General features: G+C 57.7%; 1 protein-coding gene across 15 annotated transcripts in view; it reads right to left on the bottom strand.

Moving 5' to 3' along the window:
* Positions 1-646: 646 nt before the first annotated feature.
* Positions 647-17,582, bottom strand: part of ACSF3 (acyl-CoA synthetase family member 3) — a 76,023-nt gene continuing 59,087 nt past the window's right edge. For 6 of the 15 annotated variants that reach the window (XR_615765.5, XR_013530313.1, XM_078357993.1 and 3 more), the window contains one exon: positions 13,782-14,416. Coding sequence is in view for 12 of the 15 variants with exons in the window: in XM_078357993.1 (XP_078214119.1) it covers positions 14,299-14,416 (118 nt within the window). In the remaining 3 variants the exon portion in view is untranslated. Of the gene's footprint in view, positions 2,744-13,781; positions 14,417-15,887; positions 16,304-17,582 lie in introns of those variants that run through there. The other 9 variants (XR_004737467.3, XM_078357996.1, XM_078357995.1 and 6 more) reach the window with 2 other exon arrangements.

Genomic DNA, 17,582 nt, shown 5'->3' with positions numbered 1-17,582 from the left:
GGATGGTTCAAAAACCATCAGACACATCGGGAGCCTCACCCAGAGCCAGGATTCCAGGCTGAGCAGCCACGCCCGGGGCAGGGCTGGAGGCTGGGCTGTGGCCCCAAGTCCCGGAGCAGCTGGGCGGTGTCCAGGGCATTGGTGTCCAGCGGGAGGCCCTACCAAGTGCTCAGGGTGTCCGAGGCTGGGCCCCTGGCTCCCTGCAGAGGCCCTTGCTCTTCTGGCCTCAGTTCCTGGCTTGCTCTCTGAACGTTGGCCCAGAGGCACACCTGTTCTGGAGCCCGTGCCTTTTTTTTTTTTTTCTCTGAGATGCAGTCTTGCTCCGTTGCCCAGGAGGGAGTGCAGCGGCGAGATCTCGGCTCGCTGGGACCTCTACTCCCCGGACTCTCCTGCCTCAGCCTCCTGAGTAGCTGGGATTACAAGCACAAACCACCATGCCCTGCTAATTTTTTCCCAGTTTTTAGTAGAGATGGGGTTTTGCCATGTTGGCCAGGCTGGTTTCGAACTCCTGACCTCATAATCCGCCTGCCTGGGCCCCCTAAAGTGCTGGGATTACAGGTGTGAGTCAGCGCGCCCGGCCAAGTACAGACTTTTCCTCACACACACACGGGGAGAGCTCGTCACACAGAGACACTGACGCAGACAACTAAAGAATATTGTTTATTAAAATGAAGTCCTTTGAGACAAGAAGTTGGAAAACGTTAGGAAATTTAGTGACTGTAAAACAAAAGCTAGTAAACAACATGAACTTGCGACTCGACAGGCCCTCCCAAGATGGCGGGAGGACTCCGCGGGGCCCTGGAGGATGGCCTTGGGGGATCCATGGAGTGAGAAGCTATCAACTTGGTTGGAAAAAAAACCTGCCGATTTTATAGTATTTTAAAACGTTGGCCGGGCGCGGTGGCTCATGCCTGTAATCCCAGCACTTTGGGAGGCAAGGTGAAGAGTTCAAGACCAGCCTGGCCAACATGGTGAAACCCTGTCTTTACTAAAAATACAAAAATAAAAAAACCTAGCTGGGTGTGGTGTCACCTGCCTGCAGTCCCAGCTACTCGGAGGTTGAGGCCGGAGAATCGCTTGAACCCAGGAAACAGAAGTTCCAGTGAGCCGAGATCGCGCCATTGCACTCCAGCCTGGGCAACAGATCGAGACTCCGTCTCAAAAAAAGAAGTGTTAGAGGTTAGCTGTGCACGGCTGTGACCCCAGATACTTTACAGGCTGAGGTGAGAGTCGTCTGAGCCCGGGAGTCCCAGGCCAGCTGGGTAACTGCAGAAAATAAAAATAAAAAGTCCCTCTTCAAAGTTTTCCTCTCAGTTCTTTATACATAAGAGCTTTTTAAGAAGTTAATTTACTCTAGACCCTTTGCAGACACTCCTGAATGGTTGTTAGTCTTAATAAAGAAATGTGTATCCAGCGTTCCTGGTTCTTAGAATTTAACCTAGACATTTGCCTGACATGCGTGTGGAGATCGTAGCTTGCCTCCCTTCCTTCTTTGGGGGTAGTTTTGCCCCTCTAAGTGACTCCCTCTGTTCCTTTGTTCTCCGCTGCCTTTACCTACTTAGAAAAGCCTTAAGTTGTGAGCCAACCGGGTGCAGCCTCCACTGAGGTCCAGTCCCAGCCCGTGGATCAGGACACACCAGCGGGGTGGATGTGTCAGATGTAAGTGGCCTTGCCGCCTTTGTTCCGTGTACTCTTGGGGCAAACTGCGGTTGACTGTACCCTTTCTGCAGAAGCGAAGCTGCCTTGCTGTGAGAAAATTTATATTTGGGTGCTACTTCTTTCGCGGCAATTAAAATTTACATATAACAGCAGCAAATGGAGGCCCTGTTGCTACAAATTAAGAAGAAAATTAGCTGGGGCTGGTGGCACATGCTCGCTGTCCCCGCTACTCAGGCTGAGGCAGGAGGTCAAGGCTGCAGCGAGCTACGACTGCACCACTGCACTGCAGCCTGGGCAACAGAGAAGGACCCTGTCTCAAAGCAAACGCCGGCCCTGGCGGTGCCTGAGGCTGGGAAACCAGCGAGGGGGGTCCACGTCCTGCAGCAGGAGAGCTCAGGGCCCTGGAGAGCAGGGAGAGGACGGGGTGCCCACAGGAGTTCCTGAAGAAGACAGAGCACCTGCAGCTGAGACGCCGCAGATCTGGGGAGAGCACAGGCCCCGCTGAGTTCCCGACAGCAGAGAGACGAGGCGACTGGGTCAGCAGGTCTGAAAGCCAGGGCGGAATGTATGCAGGCTGTCACAACTGTCTCAGAAGTAGAAATCCTGAGTAAACCTCAGCCCTAAGGACACCGAATCGGCAATCAGACACCCCACTTCCTCCACAAAGAGGCCTTAGACGCCAATTTATCCACCTTCAAAATCCTAAATAAAATGTGGCTCCTGCATCCCCGGCACGAAGTGTGTCGAATGCAGCTTTTCCAGTGTTGTAAAGGCACGTGGCCCACAGGGTTCTGGGACCCCTGAGCTGAGCCTCTGCCCGGGGCTGCCACTGAGGCCTCCGGAAACACTGGATAGGGCCGTCTCCACGCAGCCTGGGCTTCTTGGACGCATTAATTTACTGCAAACATTACAAAACAAAAAACCCTTTGATTTTCAGAGCTTTTGGGGTTTTGAAATTGGAAATAAGACTCCAAGGACCTGGAGCAACAGTCAGATTAAATACAATAATTCAGTCTCCACACGCGCACACACAACCAAGCAGGGTCCGTCCCAGGAACAGCAGGAAGTCCTCCAGGAGTTCATCCTAACGGAGCAAAGACGAAAAGGATCACCGACTTAGCAGAAACGGAGACATTTCCATAAAGTCTGCTGCTCACTCACGACAATCAGCAGTAGGCACAGCGGTAGGCTGAGGAAGCCCGCTGCCTACCGCTGGCCTCAAGGAAGCTTTGAAAAGGAACGTTAAGCTGCTCTTGGAATTCAGATAGAAGGGTAAGGGCTGGGCGTGTGGCCGTGCCTGTGATGCACAGCACTGTGGGAGATGAGGTGGGGGGATCACTTGAGCCTCGGAGCCTGTCAACACGGGCCACCAGCCTGGGCCACATGGTGAAACCTGTTTCTACAAAAAATACAAAAATTACCCAAGCATGGCGGTGGGCGCCTGTAATTCCAGCTACTTGGGAGGCTGGGGCAGGAGAATTGCTTGAACTGGGGAGGTGGAGGTTGCAGTGAGCCGAGGTCGTGTCACTGTGCTCCAGCCTGGGTAACAGAGCAAGATGCAGTCCAAAAAAAAGAGAGAGAAAAAAGAGGAAAGGACCAGGAACAGCTCAGACCGTGCTGTAGAGGAAACCAGAGGGGGTGCCCCGTCCTGCCAGACACCAAGTCCTCAGAGAAGCTATGGGAGGTGGGAGGAGCCCAGGGCAGCCTGGAGACAGGGACTTGGACCAGGCAGAGTTGGGAGCAGGGGGCAGTGCAGGGGGAGAGAAGGGCGACTCGGTGAACGTGCTGGGGGGGACATCAGGGCTGCACTTCACACCACACACAAATGCATTTCCAGTGAATTAACGGCTTCGGTGAGAAAAGCTTTGTAACTTCTAGAAGAACTATGTGAAAACATATTTAAAAGCTTTGAGTAAGAAATGCTGTTTTTAGGACAAGATCCCAAAAACCCACACCATAAGAAAGCAGAGATTAATGCATTTGAATATATTGAAATTTAACAATTCTGCACATCGATCGATAGAAGAAATGAAGCCAAAGGCCAGCCACATAACCCACGCACAATCACAAAAAATAGCGACCAGCCAACAGGAAATGGGCAGAGAACCAGAACAGGCGACTTGTGGACTAAGAAAACCAAACGGCCCAGAAACAGGGTGGAGACATCCCACCTCCAGCCATCAGGGAGATGCAAGTCAGAACCAGGAGATTCCACCTCACACAGCACCCAGGTGAGAACCGAGCGTCCGGCCGGGGCTGCAGGTGAGAACCGAGCGTCCGGCCGGGGCTGCAGACCTGTTGGTGAGACGGAGCATCACCCCCACCGTGCACACCCTCCTCGGACGGGATCAGGGAAAACTGAGCAAGTGGAAGACACCTGGGCCTATGGTGCAGTGACTGCACTCACAGGAATGTTTCCTGGAGAAATTCTTCCACTGTGCAAGATGCTGCACCTGCAGCCGACTGCGGCTTTGCTCCTGGAGGGGGAGCGTCCAACCGCTGGCGTCAGCGCACACCCCACAGGGCCACCTGAGGACGACAAGGCCAGGAAGTCCACGTAGGAGCCGGAAATGTGCCTCACAGAGGACCCGAGCTCTATCAGACGTGCCGGCACCGAAACCTAGACCCACAACACCACGGAGGCATCAGAGCCCTGTGAGCAGCCGGCCTCGTGGACTGGGAAGGCGCCCACCTGGTGAGAGCCAGAGGCTCAGGAGGCCGGAGGGCTCAGGCTCCATGAACCTGGCGGGGAGGTGCATGGGGTTGGCCGTCATCTCTCTCCTGTCCTCGATGTTTAAAATGGCTTTAAAAAATGTTCTTAAGCAATGTTAGATTTCACTGTCCTGGGGACAGCAGAAGCAGGACGTGAAGACATGGGCTTCCTGGCAGACTGGGAGGGGCTGTGGTCCCCGCCCAAGGATTAGAAGCTGTGAGTGACAGGCCTGCACCCACCTCCTCAAGCTCAGCCTGGGGCCAGCTCTGCACTCGGCCCTTGAGGCTGCCCTGATCCTGCTGTGGCTGTCACCAAATGCTGGGGCCTGGGGCAGCTGCACCTGGAGGGTGGTTCCGAGGCCATCTCTGTGTTGATGGACACGTGTGTCTGTGCGTGTATGTTTGTGCGTGCGTGCGCAGGGGACAGTCCATTCGGCTGGCATGGGGAAGAGGCGGCTGTTCCCATAGGAGTGGGAGTGCCGGGCAAAGACGCCACATGCTGCTGGCATTGCTGCTGTCTTAATGGGTTTGGCTGCGAGACTGGGGAGGGCTGGCAGGTGGAAATGAAGATTGATGACTCCGTGACCTGCAGCCATTCTGGAATAACTGAATGGTTGTGAGTGACCAGACTATCAATGGGGGACGAGTCCTGTGAGCTGATGACGAGGGGCTGCCGGGGTGGGCACTGGCTCATGCTTCAGGCAGGACCAGGGCTGTGGCTAGGGCCACCACTAGTGAAGGACGCCGGATGTGCCCCCCTCCCCACTGCACCGAGCCTGAGCCTGGGCCACCCGACAGTGCCCCCAAGTGGACACACGCACGTCCCCACAGGCAGGTTCGCGCCGGAGGCTGTAGGAAACCCAGTCACCGGCACACAAGGCGAGTCCGTCTCACTGCTCTGTGACGCGGCCGCGTGTGTGTGTGATGTGCTAGACACATGCTTGCCGATGTGGACTCACACACACGCCCATGTGTCCCACGGAGGCTGGGGCGGGGCCACAGGGAATGACGCTAGGAAGGGCGTCCCCAGAGAGGCCGCATCGCACCTGGCAGATGTACAACAGGGCAGCGGTGGAGCGTCCGGCCCAGGATGGTCAGAGCCTGGCTGGCAGAGCCTGGGGCCCTGCACCCACCCTGTGCTCCTGAGGCCCTGGGCCAGCTGGAAGCACAGTGGGTTTTGAAGATGTGCTCGCTGGCCTGCAGGCACCAAGCTCCACCCATCCCAGCCGGGACAGCCCTGGGGAGCCTGCTGGTCAGGGACTGAGGGCAAGACGAGGACACCCTGCTGAGCCTGAAGCCTGCCCAGGGAGCTGGACTAGGACCCTCTCATGCCCATGCACAAGCGCCCCTTATTCCTGTGTCGCAGACGAGGGCACAGGCCCTGAGTGGCCGAGGGACCCGTCGGGGGCAGGGCTGGCACTGACTGTCCCACTTTAAAGACTTGCCACAGCTTGGGACCCACGGAGGGAAGGTGAGGGGACGAAGGGCAAAGCTTGGCCCTGGGGCAAGGCCAGTGGCAGCACCAGGCTCCTGGACACAGCAGATGGCCCCAGGGAACCGGCCCCAGCCCCCCAGCTCAGCCTCCATCCAGTGAGACTGTGGACCAGTCGGCTGCTGGCCAAGGCCATGGGATACCCTCCTTGAGACTCCCAGGGTGAGGCTCAGCTCCTGATGGCTGAGTGGCCTCCGGAGGGCGCTCCCTCCCCATCCCACCACCTCTCCAGATCTGCCTGGCTCAATGCACGTCCATCCTGGGCCCTCCCGGCCCTGAGCCATGGCTGTGCCTGCCTGCCTGGACCTCTCCCTCCTGACTGGGTGTGTTCCGCAGACAGCAGCATCAGTGCTGCATGGAGGAGCTGCGGCCCAACGCCCACAGCACGCGCCACGTTCGTAAGCTGCACCCAGTCCAGCCTGGTGGCTCCTTGTGTGAGCTGGAGCTTGCGGCCAGTGCCACCAGAGGGGACAACCTGGGGCTTTGACCCCAAGCCCATGATCCCCGTCACCCTCAACTCACCTGCCTCAGCTGCTCATGTGCAAAGCTGGCTGAGCACTGCCTTCAGCGGGTGTGAGAACCCTGGGAAGGCACCTGCAGGGGTGTCTAGGCCGGGCGCGCGCCTTGAGGGTGCAGGTCACCCTGTGCTGTGTGTGTGTGTGGAACGGCAGCAGTACCCTCCGCCCACCCTCAGACCCGTGACCCGCCCCTTCCCTGCACCTGTGTGTGGCGCCTGCGGGTTTCCTGCTCAGCAAGAGGCAGATAGGCCCCACGCCACTACCATGCATGTCCATCCCTCGGCAACAGTGTGACCCCAAGCCTTGTTCATGGCTGTGCTGGCAGCTGGCAGGGAACGCCGTGGCCGCTGTGGTGACAGATCATGAGGTGCAGCTGCAGATGTGCATTCCCCAGTGACCTCCTCCCTCATGTGGCTGCTCACTGCGGCAGAGGCACATGGGGCATGCTCCTTCATATTGACCCATTTGGTGAGCTGCTCCTCTGCCATGTTGCGTCTTTCATGTGTCAACACAGGGTCCACTTTACTCTCCCAGGCAGGAGAAGGTGGCACTGACCTCCTGCTCTGTAGCCAGGGAGGAGGGACAGAATTGATGCTCAGGGCCCATAAAGCCAGGCTCTGGGCCTTTGGGGAGTGAGAGTCTGGTCCAGCTCAGGAAGGTTCTGGAAGGGCCACTGAGAGCAGCCCCAACAGTGCACAAGGACCTCGCAATGAGAGGAGCCTAAGTGACTCCCACCCTGATGAGAGGCACTGCGAGTAGGAAGCCGCAGTCTGAGTGACTGCCCGGGCAGTGACCACTGGCCTGGCAGAGCACGGCCTGAAGACGGGGAGTCCCTGAGGGAAGGAGGGAGGGACCGGTGTGCACGTGTATATATACGCAGGCCTGTGTGCAATACATATGTGTGGTGTATGCAGGTGAGACACAGATACATGTGGCGCATGCAGGTGTGAGACATACATACATGTGGTCCACGCCCACCTGCACACATCTGTTACTGACAGTGGCCGGCAACCAGCTGCTGTCCTGCACAAGAACTTCCTCCCACCTCCCAGCAAACGAGCCCAGAAGCTTTGACGTGAGGGTCCGGGAGCTGCGGCTCCTCTGGGTCGGTGGTGCCCACAGTGCTTGCCTCGCTCCCTGCTGTGCCTGGCGCTGCTCCCTACCCTGGTGCCACAGGACAGAGTCCGGGTGGGAGGGAGCGTGGGTGTCCAGTCCCCACGAACAGGACTTGAAGGGAACAAAGCCCCCATTCCTCAGTCAGAGCTAGAAGGGCCCCGAGAGCAGCAGCCTCAATTCAGAGTGGGTAAACTGAAGTGAAGCAGGCTCAGGCTGCGTTGGGCCTGGACACCGGGGAGGACAGTGGTCCCAAGGGCCACTGTTGGGTGGGAATGTGGGCCCAGCTTAGCACTCCTCAGCTGCCGGGCCTGGCTGCCCCGCAGTCTCTCTGGCCCTCAGTGGACCTGCCAGCCTAACACCTGGGCTGCTGGCCCCAGCCCTATCTGTTGAACGAATGGAGGAGGCAGGAGCTGAGCCCATGTCCCTCCTCCCGGGGAAGGCGTAGGCTGAGGGAAGGCAAAGGGTGGCAGGGGCTTCACCTGGCTCCTGAGGACAGGCTGAAAGGACAGGGTGGCGGCTCCCACAGGCTGCGTGTGGGATGTTCCTGGCAGCAACAGGCACGGTGCCACCACCCAGGCCTGAGAGAAGCTGGGTCACCAGCTTGTGAACAGCTCCTGACAGTACCCCCGTGTCCAACTGGGGTCAGAGCTGGCTGACTTTTCACAGATTCAAGCCAGCCTCCCAGGAGGCCAAAGGCACCCAATATGCAGACAGGGCTTCTGACCCAGCTGGCACCTGCTCTTGGGTCTGACTTGTGCAGTGTGGGGCTGCCCAGCCAGGGGCAGGGTGTGTAGGTGGGCGCTGCCAGCCATGGGGGGCTGTGGTATCTTGAGGGGCTCAGTCATGGTGACTTAGCTAATGGCTCCACCTGTGTCTCCAGACGCCAGGTCAGCACCAGTGGTTAAGACAGGGAATAAACAGGCCTTTAATGGGCTGGGGAGGAGGGAGGAGAGGGCGTTTCCTCCAGGATGGGCTTGGTTCTGGCTAGCAGAGTGGAGGGGAACTGGGGGGGGCCTGGCCGGGCACTGGCAAACTGTGCACGGACGCTGACCAGCCTGGCACAGGGAAGGCTGGAGAGTCACTCGTGACTTCAGGACACAGCATTCCACCGCGTGTCCTTGAAGCGCCATATTCTACGGCCAGTCGGCGAGCTCCAGGCTCTCTGCAGTTTGTGGTACTGGCAGCACAGTCGCCCTGGTTCAGAGCGTACGGTACATACTGTGGCATCTGCCGTGTGCGGTACTGGCAGCGCAGTCTCCCTGGTTCAGAGCGTACGGTACATACTGTGGCATCTGCCGTGTGCGGTACTGGCAGCGCAGTCGCCCTGGTTCAGAGCGTACGGTACATACTGTGGCATCTGCAGTTTGTGGTACTGGCAGCGCAGTCGCCCTAGTTCAGAGCGTACGGTACATACTGTGGCATCTGCCGTGTGCGGTACTGGCAGCGCAGTCGCCCTGTTTCAGAGCGTACGGTACATACTGTGGCATCTGCCGTGTGCGGTACTGGCAGCACAGTCGCCCTGGTTCAGAGCGTACGGTACATACTGTGGCATCTGCCGTGTGCGGTACTGGCAGCGCAGTCGCCCTGGTTCAGAGCGTGCGGTACATACTGTGGCATCTGCAGTTTGCGGTACTGGCAGCGCAGTCGCCCTGGTTCAGAGCGTACGGTACATACTGTGGCATCTGCAGTTTGCGGTACTGGCAGCGCAGTCGCCCTGGTTCAGAGCGTACGGTACATACTGTGGCATCTGCCGTGTGTGGTACTGGCAGCGCAGTCGCCCTGGTTCAGAGCGTACGGTACATACTGTGGCATCTGCCGTGTGCGGTACTGGCAGCGCAGTCGCCCTGGTTCAGAGCGTGCGGTACATACTGTGGCATCTGCAGTTTGCGGTACTGGCAGCGCAGTCGCCCTGGTTCAGAGCGTACGGTACATACTGTGGCATCTGCCGTGTGTGGTACTGGCAGCGCAGTCGCCCTGGTTCAGAGCGTGCGGTACATACTGTGGCATCTGCCGTGTGCGGTACTGGCAGCGCAGTCGCCCTGGTTCAGAGCGTACGGTACATACTGTGGCATCTGCCGTGTGTGGTACTGGCAGCGCAGTCGCCCTGGTTCAGAGCGTACGGTACATACTGTGGCATCTGCCGTGTGTGGTACTGGCAGCGCAGTCGCCCTGGTTCAGAGCGTGCGGTACATACTGTGGCATCTGCCGTGTGTGGTACTGGCAGCGCAGTCGCCCTGGTTCAGAGCGTACGGTACATACTGTGGCATCTGCAGTTTGCGGTACTGGCAGCGCAGTCGCCCTGGTTCAGAGCGTGCGGTACATACTGTGGCATCTGCAGTTTGCGGTACTGGCAGCGCAGTCGCCCTGGTTCAGAGCGTGCGGTACATACTGTGGCATCTGCCGTGTGTGGTACTGGCAGCGCAGTTGCCCTGGTTCAGAGCGTGCGGTACATACTGTGGCATCTGCCGTGTGTGGTACTGGCAGCGCAGTCGCCCTGGTTCAGAGCGTGCGGTACATACTGTGACATCTGCAGTTTGTGGTACTGGCAGCGCAGTCGCCCTGGTTCAGAGCGTGCGGTACATACTGTAGCATCTGCAGTTTGCGGTACTGGCAGCGCAGTCGCCCTGGTTCAGAGCGTGCGGTACATACTGTGGCATCTGCCGTGTGCGGTACTGGCAGCGCAGTCGCCCTGGTTCAGAGCGTACGGTACATACTGTGGCATCTGCCGTGTGTGGTACTGGCAGCGCAGTCGCCCTGGTTCAGAGCGTGCGGTACATACTGTGGCATCTGCCGTGTGTGGTACTGGCAGCGCAGTCGCCCTGGTTCAGAGCGTACGGTACATACTGTGGCATCTGCCGTGTGCGGTACTGGCAGCGCAGTCGCCCTGGTTCAGAGCGTACGGTACATACTGTGGCATCTGCAGTTTGCGGTACTGGCAGCGCAGTCGCCCTGGTTCAGAGCGTGCGGTACATACTGTGGCATCTGCAGTTTGCGGTACTGGCAGCGCAGTCGCCCTGGTTCAGAGCGTGCAGTACATACTGTGGCATCTGCCGTGTGTGGTACTGGCAGCGCAGTTGCCCTGGTTCAGAGCGTGCGGTACATACTGTGGCATCTGCCGTGTGTGGTACTGGCAGCGCAGTCGCCCTGGTTCAGAGCGTGCGGTACATACTGTGACATCTGCAGTTTGTGGTACTGGCAGCGCAGTCGCCCTGGTTCAGAGCGTGCGGTACATACTGTAGCATCTGCAGTTTGCGGTACTGGCAGCGCAGTCGCCCTGGTTCAGAGCGTGCGGTACATACTGTAGCATCTGCAGTTTGCGGTACTGGCAGCGCAGTCGCCCTGGTTCAGAGCGTGCGGTACATACTGTGGCATCTGCCGTGTGCGGTACTGGCAGCGCAGTCGCCCTGGTTCAGAGCGTGCGGTACATACTGTAGCATCTGCAGTTTGCGGTACTGGCAGCGCAGTCGCCCTGGTTCAGAGCGTGCGGTACATACTGTAGCATCTGCAGTTTGCGGTACTGGCAGCGCAGTCGCCCTGGTTCAGAGCGTGCGGTACATACTGTGGCATCTGCCGTGTGCGGTACTGGCAGCGCAGTCGCCCTGGTTCAGAGCGTACGGTACATACTGTGACATCTGCCGTGTGCGGTACTGGCAGCGCAGTCGCCCTGGTTCAGAGCGTACGGTACATACTGTGGCATCTGCCGTGTGCGGTACTGGCAGCGCAGTCGCCCTGGTTCAGAGCGTACGGTACATACTGTGGCATCTGCAGTTTGCGGTACTGGCAGCGCAGTCGCCCTGGTTCAGAGCGTACGGTACATACTGTGGCATCTGCCGTGTGCGGTACTGGCAGCGCAGTCGCCCTGGTTCAGAGCGTGCGGTACATACTGTGGCATCTGCCATGTGCGGTACTGGCAGCGCAGTCGCCCTGTTTCAGAGCGTACGGTACATACTGTGGCATCTGCCCTGTGTGGTACTGGCAGCGCAGTCGCCCTGGTTCAGAGCGTACGGTACATACTGTGGCATCTGCCCTGTGTGGTACTGGCAGCGCAGTCGCCCTGGTTCAGAGCGTACGGTACATACTGTGGCATCTGCCGTGTGCGGTACCGGCAGCGCAGTCGCCCTGGTTCAGAGCGTATGGTACATACTGTGGCATCTGCAGTTTGTGGTACTGGCAGCGCAGTTGCCCTGGTTCAGAGCGTACGGTACATACTGTGGCATCTGCCGTGTGCGGTACTGGCAGCGCAGTCGCCCTGGTTCAGAGCGTACGGTACATACTGTGGCATCTGCAGTTTGCGGTACTGGCAGCGCAGTCGCCCTGTTTCAGAGCGTGCGGTACATACTGTGGCATCTGCCCTGTGTGGTACTGGCAGCGCAGTCGCCCTGGTTCAGAGCGTACGGTACATACTGTGGCATCTGCCCTGTGTGGTACTGGCAGCACAGTCGCCCTGGTTCAGAGCGTACGGTACATACTGTGGCATCTGCCGTGTGCGGTACCGGCAGCGCAGTCGCCCTGGTTCAGAGCGTATGGTACATACTGTGGCATCTGCAGTTTGTGGTACTGGCAGCGCAGTTGCCCTGGTTCAGAGCGTACGGTACATACTGTGGCATCTGCCGTGTGCGGTACTGGCAGCGCAGTTGCCCGTGTACTTTTGAAAGGAAGTGATACATACTATCGTATAAAGCAAATGATTATGTAAACTTCTCAGGAATCAGATTTTCAGGGTTAAAGGAGATGCGAATGTAGAATCAGTGGAAGTAACAATCGGGCTATGTGAAATCTGACGTTTTCCGAACAGAAGGCATTTCCTTAGCTACTAGCAAGGCCTAGACACCGCCATCTGGACCGCAGTCTCTGGGTGCCATTCCCTGGGGTGCCGGCCTCTGGCACTTGGGCAGGCCCCCTTCCCCTGACCGTTCAGGGCACAAGGCCACATGGTGAGGCAGGAGTTCAGGTGTGGTCGGGCTGCGGCCAGGGGTGCCCACCCGTCCTGGAAGGCAGGGCTGGATGCTGCTCTGTGGCCTCACATGAGCTCGGTGGCGACATGCTGAAGTGAGCAGGGGCCCCAGGCCATGCCTGCCTGTCCCTGAGGCTCATGAGCCTGAGATGGGGCTGGACCTCTACCTGGGACACTAGTTTATGGCCCCCCTTTCATACGTGCATTCTGAGGGCAGAACGTTCTGGGTAAGTTGAGACCAGACACTGCTGGGCTATTACGGGAAATTCGAAAAAGTTCCTTCTTAAAGTTTCCTTTCTTGTTAAAGAATAAGTGTGCTAATAACTTTGTTAAGCCCTGTGCTATGTAGCTGTTAGACACGCCGTGCTTACAGGCACGTGGTACATTCTGTGTCCTGTACTTTAACCAAGATACCTGTGCTGGACGTGCTCACAGGCATGCCCCAGCTCTCCACTGCTTTTACCTGTTTAGAGAGTTTTAAGTTGTTAGCCAATCGGGTTTTAGTTTAGAACGTGAGGTCTGGCTCCAGCCAAAGGAGATCAGACACAGCAGCAAGGATGACCCCCGTGCATAAGGGATACATTGTCTGTTTTCCTTTGTTCATTGTACTCTCCTGGCACGAAGGCCAGTGAGGGTCCCCTTCCTGCAGCCCAGGAGGTGAAACTTCTGTTGCTGAAAGATCCTTTGTCTCGGTGCCTGTTTTTCTTTTCGGCACTGAGCATCTACTTCCAAGAGCTGTGAATGCTACTTCCCAGAGGCTGTGCTCCTGAAAACTGTTCAGAAACTTCTGGATTCTCCACGGTCCCCGTGCATCTGAATTGACCCCACTAAGTACATGCGACGTGGGTGCACCCAACATTCACAACACACCTTCCTGAGGTTTCTGCATCGTTCAAGCCTGTGGGAAGGGTCAGCAAGCCGCAGACATGAGATCGGGGGTGATGGGGCAGGTGGGGCTCTGGGTGGAGATGGTGATGGGAGGGAGGGTTCACGGGCTGAGGAGGGGCTGGTGTGGAGAAGACCTGGACAGTCCCTGCGCTGGGGGGTGAGGCGGGGTCCCAGCAGAGCGGCTCCAGGGCTGTCCATCTGCACACTTCTGGTGGCACGTGCCGGCGGACACACAGGACTGTGCAGGGTGGCAGGTGTCCCCACAGCAGGAGCTGTTCTCCTCAGATTCCCGAGACCCGCGGGGCAGGGCTGGCTCTGGGAGGTTTGTGAACCCTCAGCTCCTCCCAGGAGGCTCCCCCGGCACTGCCCAGACCTCCTAGGTGGGCCGGGAGACACTGGATCTGGGGAGGCACAGGCAGGGCAGACGGCATGGGACAGGGGCTTCTTTCCTCCAGTGGAGTCTTTATTTCTTTTTTGGGGGATACCTCAAGGACCCTCCTGGGACCTGCCCTGGAGAGCCCAGCAGCCACAGGGCACTGTGGGGTGGGAGGTGCCTGAGTGTATGGGGCTCACTGTGAAGTGGATGCTGACCAGGCAGGGGTGGAATGCGTGGGGTCAGCCACGCCGGAGCGTGGCTGCGTCGTACTACACGACTGAGGTCAGTGGTGACCAGGCCACAATGGAGCATGGCTGCCTCACGCTGCACGGGTGAGGTCGGTGCTGACCAGGCAGAGGTGACACCAGGGACAGGGACAGTTTCCTTAAGCAGCAAGTGGGCCGAGGCTGGGGCCTCATGAGGTGATTTCATCCCAAACCGCTGATTCTGTGTGTCGTGATTTGCGGGGCTGAGGTTTGAGGCCAGTTCTCCGCCCAGACCCCAGGTGCTCGCATGAAGGGGGCACCTGCCGATCGATCCCTGACAGACCTCCAGTCCGAGTGCCCAGCCCCTGGCACCTGGGTCATGAGGGGCAGAAGCGCCTGATGAGCTCCTTCTTGTCAGTCTTGCCCATCTGGTTCCGTGGGATCTCCTCCACCAGCACGAGATCCGAGGGCACTGCGTAAGGTGCCAGGACGTCTCTGCAGAGACGAGCACAGCCTGAGGCGTGTGGCCCTGACACTGCCCAGTGGCAGGAACTCGGGTGCCCCTGGGACCCTGCACCTGGCCAGGCATGTGTACTGGGTGACCACAGCCATCTCTGCCCCAGCAGCCCAGGGGTGGTGACTGCAGGAGGTGGTGGCATGCTGCCATCATTGCTACCACAGAAGCCACAGTGCATGCAGGTCCTGGGTGAGGTCAGCCCTGAGGACAGGGCTGCACACAGTGGCCTGCAGGGTGGAGGGCCCCTACACCGGGCCAGGCCTTCCAAGACCCAGCACTGTAGCTGGAATACCCTGTGTCACCCTATGGCCAGGTCCCCTTCCAGAGGAGACATCTGGAAGGGGTGGGGAGTGGTGGGCAGGGACAGGGGCATTTGAGATGGGAAAAGGCCACGTGGTTCTGCACACAGCAGCCTGCATGGCAGGAGGACTCAGACGCTGCATGGCAGGGACGGCCCCTGAGACTTGACATCTCCACTCAGCGTCCCCTTTCCTCACAGCCAAAACTTGGTGGGTGGGGCCGAGGGCAGTGGGCTGGGATCAGAAGCTGAGACTGTGGTGCTTGGTTCTCCTCCATTCACCATTTAAAGAAAGAAGGAAAGGCCGGGCACAGTGGCTCACGCCTGTCATCCCAGCACTGTAGGAGGCCGAGGTGAGCAGATCCCGAGGTCAGGAGTTCAAGACCAGCCTGGCAACATGGTGAAATCCCATCTTTACTAAAAATACAAAAATTAGCCAGGCATGGTGGCTCATGCCTGTAATCCCAGCTATTTGGGAGGCCGAAGAGGGAGAATCACTTGAACCCAAGAGGCAGAGGTTGCAGTGAGCTGAGATTGCGCCACTGCACTCCAGCCTGGGCGACTAGAATAAAAAAGGAGGGGAGGAAATAAATGAGACGAACCCCCTGAAGGCAGGTGGTCGTGCGGCTGCGGCCGAGGCACAGGGAGGGCTGGCTCAGGGCCTGCGGGCTGCACTGAGCCGTGTCAGAAAACAATCCGACCGTTGACCGTTCAGGTTACTGTTCTCATCTCAGAAAAGTCCAGAAACCAAGTGTCGTGTTTTCTTGACGCATTTCATGGAGAAAGCATTGCCTGCCATCCAGAAACGGCCAGAGACGCAGCAAGGCCCCCTGCCTACCTGCCCCTGCCCGAATGCCTCTCAGGATGGAGGAGAGTCGGCCCAGCCTAGTCCCTCACTCCCCAGGGGCAGCTGGCTTCCACCTCAGTGCTGCTATCAACCTTGACCTCCACATTTTTCTTTTTTTCTCTCTTCTTTCTGAGACAGGGTCTCACTGTTGCCTGGGCCAGAGTGCAGTGGTGCAGTCACAGCTACTGAAGCCTTCACCTCCTGGGCTCAAAGAATCCTCCTGTGGCCTCCCCAAGTGCTACAGGCACATGTCACTGCGCCCACCTCCAACTTTCCCACATATTTCACAGTTACATAAAACTATTACAGATATTTACATGGAGGTGTAATTCACACCCGGCTGTCCAATGCACAGTGTGGTGAGGGATGTGCAGTTTTTTTGAGACGGAGTCTTGCTCTGTCGCCCAGGCTGGAGTGCAGCGGTGTGATCTCGCCCACTGCAACCTCCGCCTCCTGGGTTCAAGCAATTCTCCTGCCTCAGCCTCCGGAGCAGCTGGGATTACAGGTGCCTGCCACCATGACCGGCTAATTTTTTATTTTTAGTAGAGACAGGGTTTCTCCATGTTGGCCAGGCTGGTCTCGAACTCCTGACCTCAGGTGATCCACCTGCTTTGGCCTCCCACAGTGCTGGGATTACAGGCGGGAACCACTGTGCCTGGCCTGTGTAGGAATTTCTGAAGTTTGATTGAAGCAACTGCCCCCATCTGAGTGGCACCCAGGCTGAAAGGGAACACGGCCAGGTCCTCAGAAGCCCATGCCTGCCTGAGTCTCCCCAGCCTCCATGTGTAACCAGTGTCTCGACCTCTAACAGCGAACAGACTCTGGTTGAATGAGACTGGGGGGCACTGGGAAGGGCAGACACCCCTTCTTGGTCACAAGAAGAAAGTGCCAGCAGCTCCCCACTGAGCAGGACATCACCTGGTGGCTTTTTATAGACGCCCTCATCAGAATCAGGAATTTTCCTTCTCCTGGTTTGCTAAGAGTTTTTGTTACAAAAGGGTTTTGAGATTTGCAAATGCTTTTTCTGTATCTCTTGAAATATGCTTTTTCTTCTACATTCTGTAAATATGGTGAATTACAGGAACCCAGTTTTGAATAGGAAAGTGACCCTCTATCCCTGGCTTCAGTACTGCCGTCTTTGTGTGCGTTGACCGGACGTCACTGCTGATGTTGTGTTGGGGACTGTGTGTGTGCCGTCTTTGTGTGCGTTGACCGGACGTCACTGCTGATGTTGTGTTGGGGACTGTGTGTGTGCCGTCTTTGTGTGCATTGATAGGATGTCACTGCTGATGTTGTGTTGGGGACTGTGTGTGTGCCGTCTTTGTGTGCGTTGACCGGACGTCACTGCTGATGTTGTGTTGGGGACTGTGTGTGTGCCGTCTTTGTGTGCGTTGACCGGACGTCACTGCTGATGTTGTGTTGGGGACTGTGTGTGTGCCGTCTTTGTGTGCATTGATAGGATGTCACTGCTGATGTTGTGTTGGGGACTGTGTGTGTGCCGTCTTTGTGTGCATTGATAGGATGTCACTGCTGATGTTGTGTTGGGGACTGTGTGTGTGCCGTCTTTGTGTGCATTGATAGGATGTCACTGCTGATGTTGTGTTAGGGATTGTGTGTGTGCCGTCTTTGTGTGCGTTGACCGGATGTCACTGCTGATGTTGTGTTGGGGACTGTGTGTGTGCCGTCTTTGTGTGCGTTGATCGGACGTCACTGCTGATGTTGTGTTGGGGATTGTGTGTGTGCCGTCTTTGTGTGCGTTGATCGGACGTCACTGCTGATGTTGTGTTGGGGATTGTGTGTGTGCCGTCTTTGTGTGCGTTGATCGGACGTCACTGCTGATGTTGTGTTGGGGACTGTGTGTGTGCCGTCTTTGTGCGTTGATCGGACGTCACTGCTGATGTTGTGCTGGGGACTGTGTGTGTGCCGTCTTTGTGTGCGTTGATCGGACGTCACTGCTGATGTTGTGTTAGGGACTGTGTGTGTGCCGTCTTTGTGTGCG

Source organism: Callithrix jacchus, chromosome 20 (genome assembly GCF_049354715.1).
Source record: "Callithrix jacchus isolate 240 chromosome 20, calJac240_pri, whole genome shotgun sequence".
NCBI lineage: Eukaryota > Metazoa > Chordata > Mammalia > Primates > Cebidae > Callithrix > Callithrix jacchus.
This window is presented reverse-complemented; position numbering and strand designations above follow the sequence as displayed.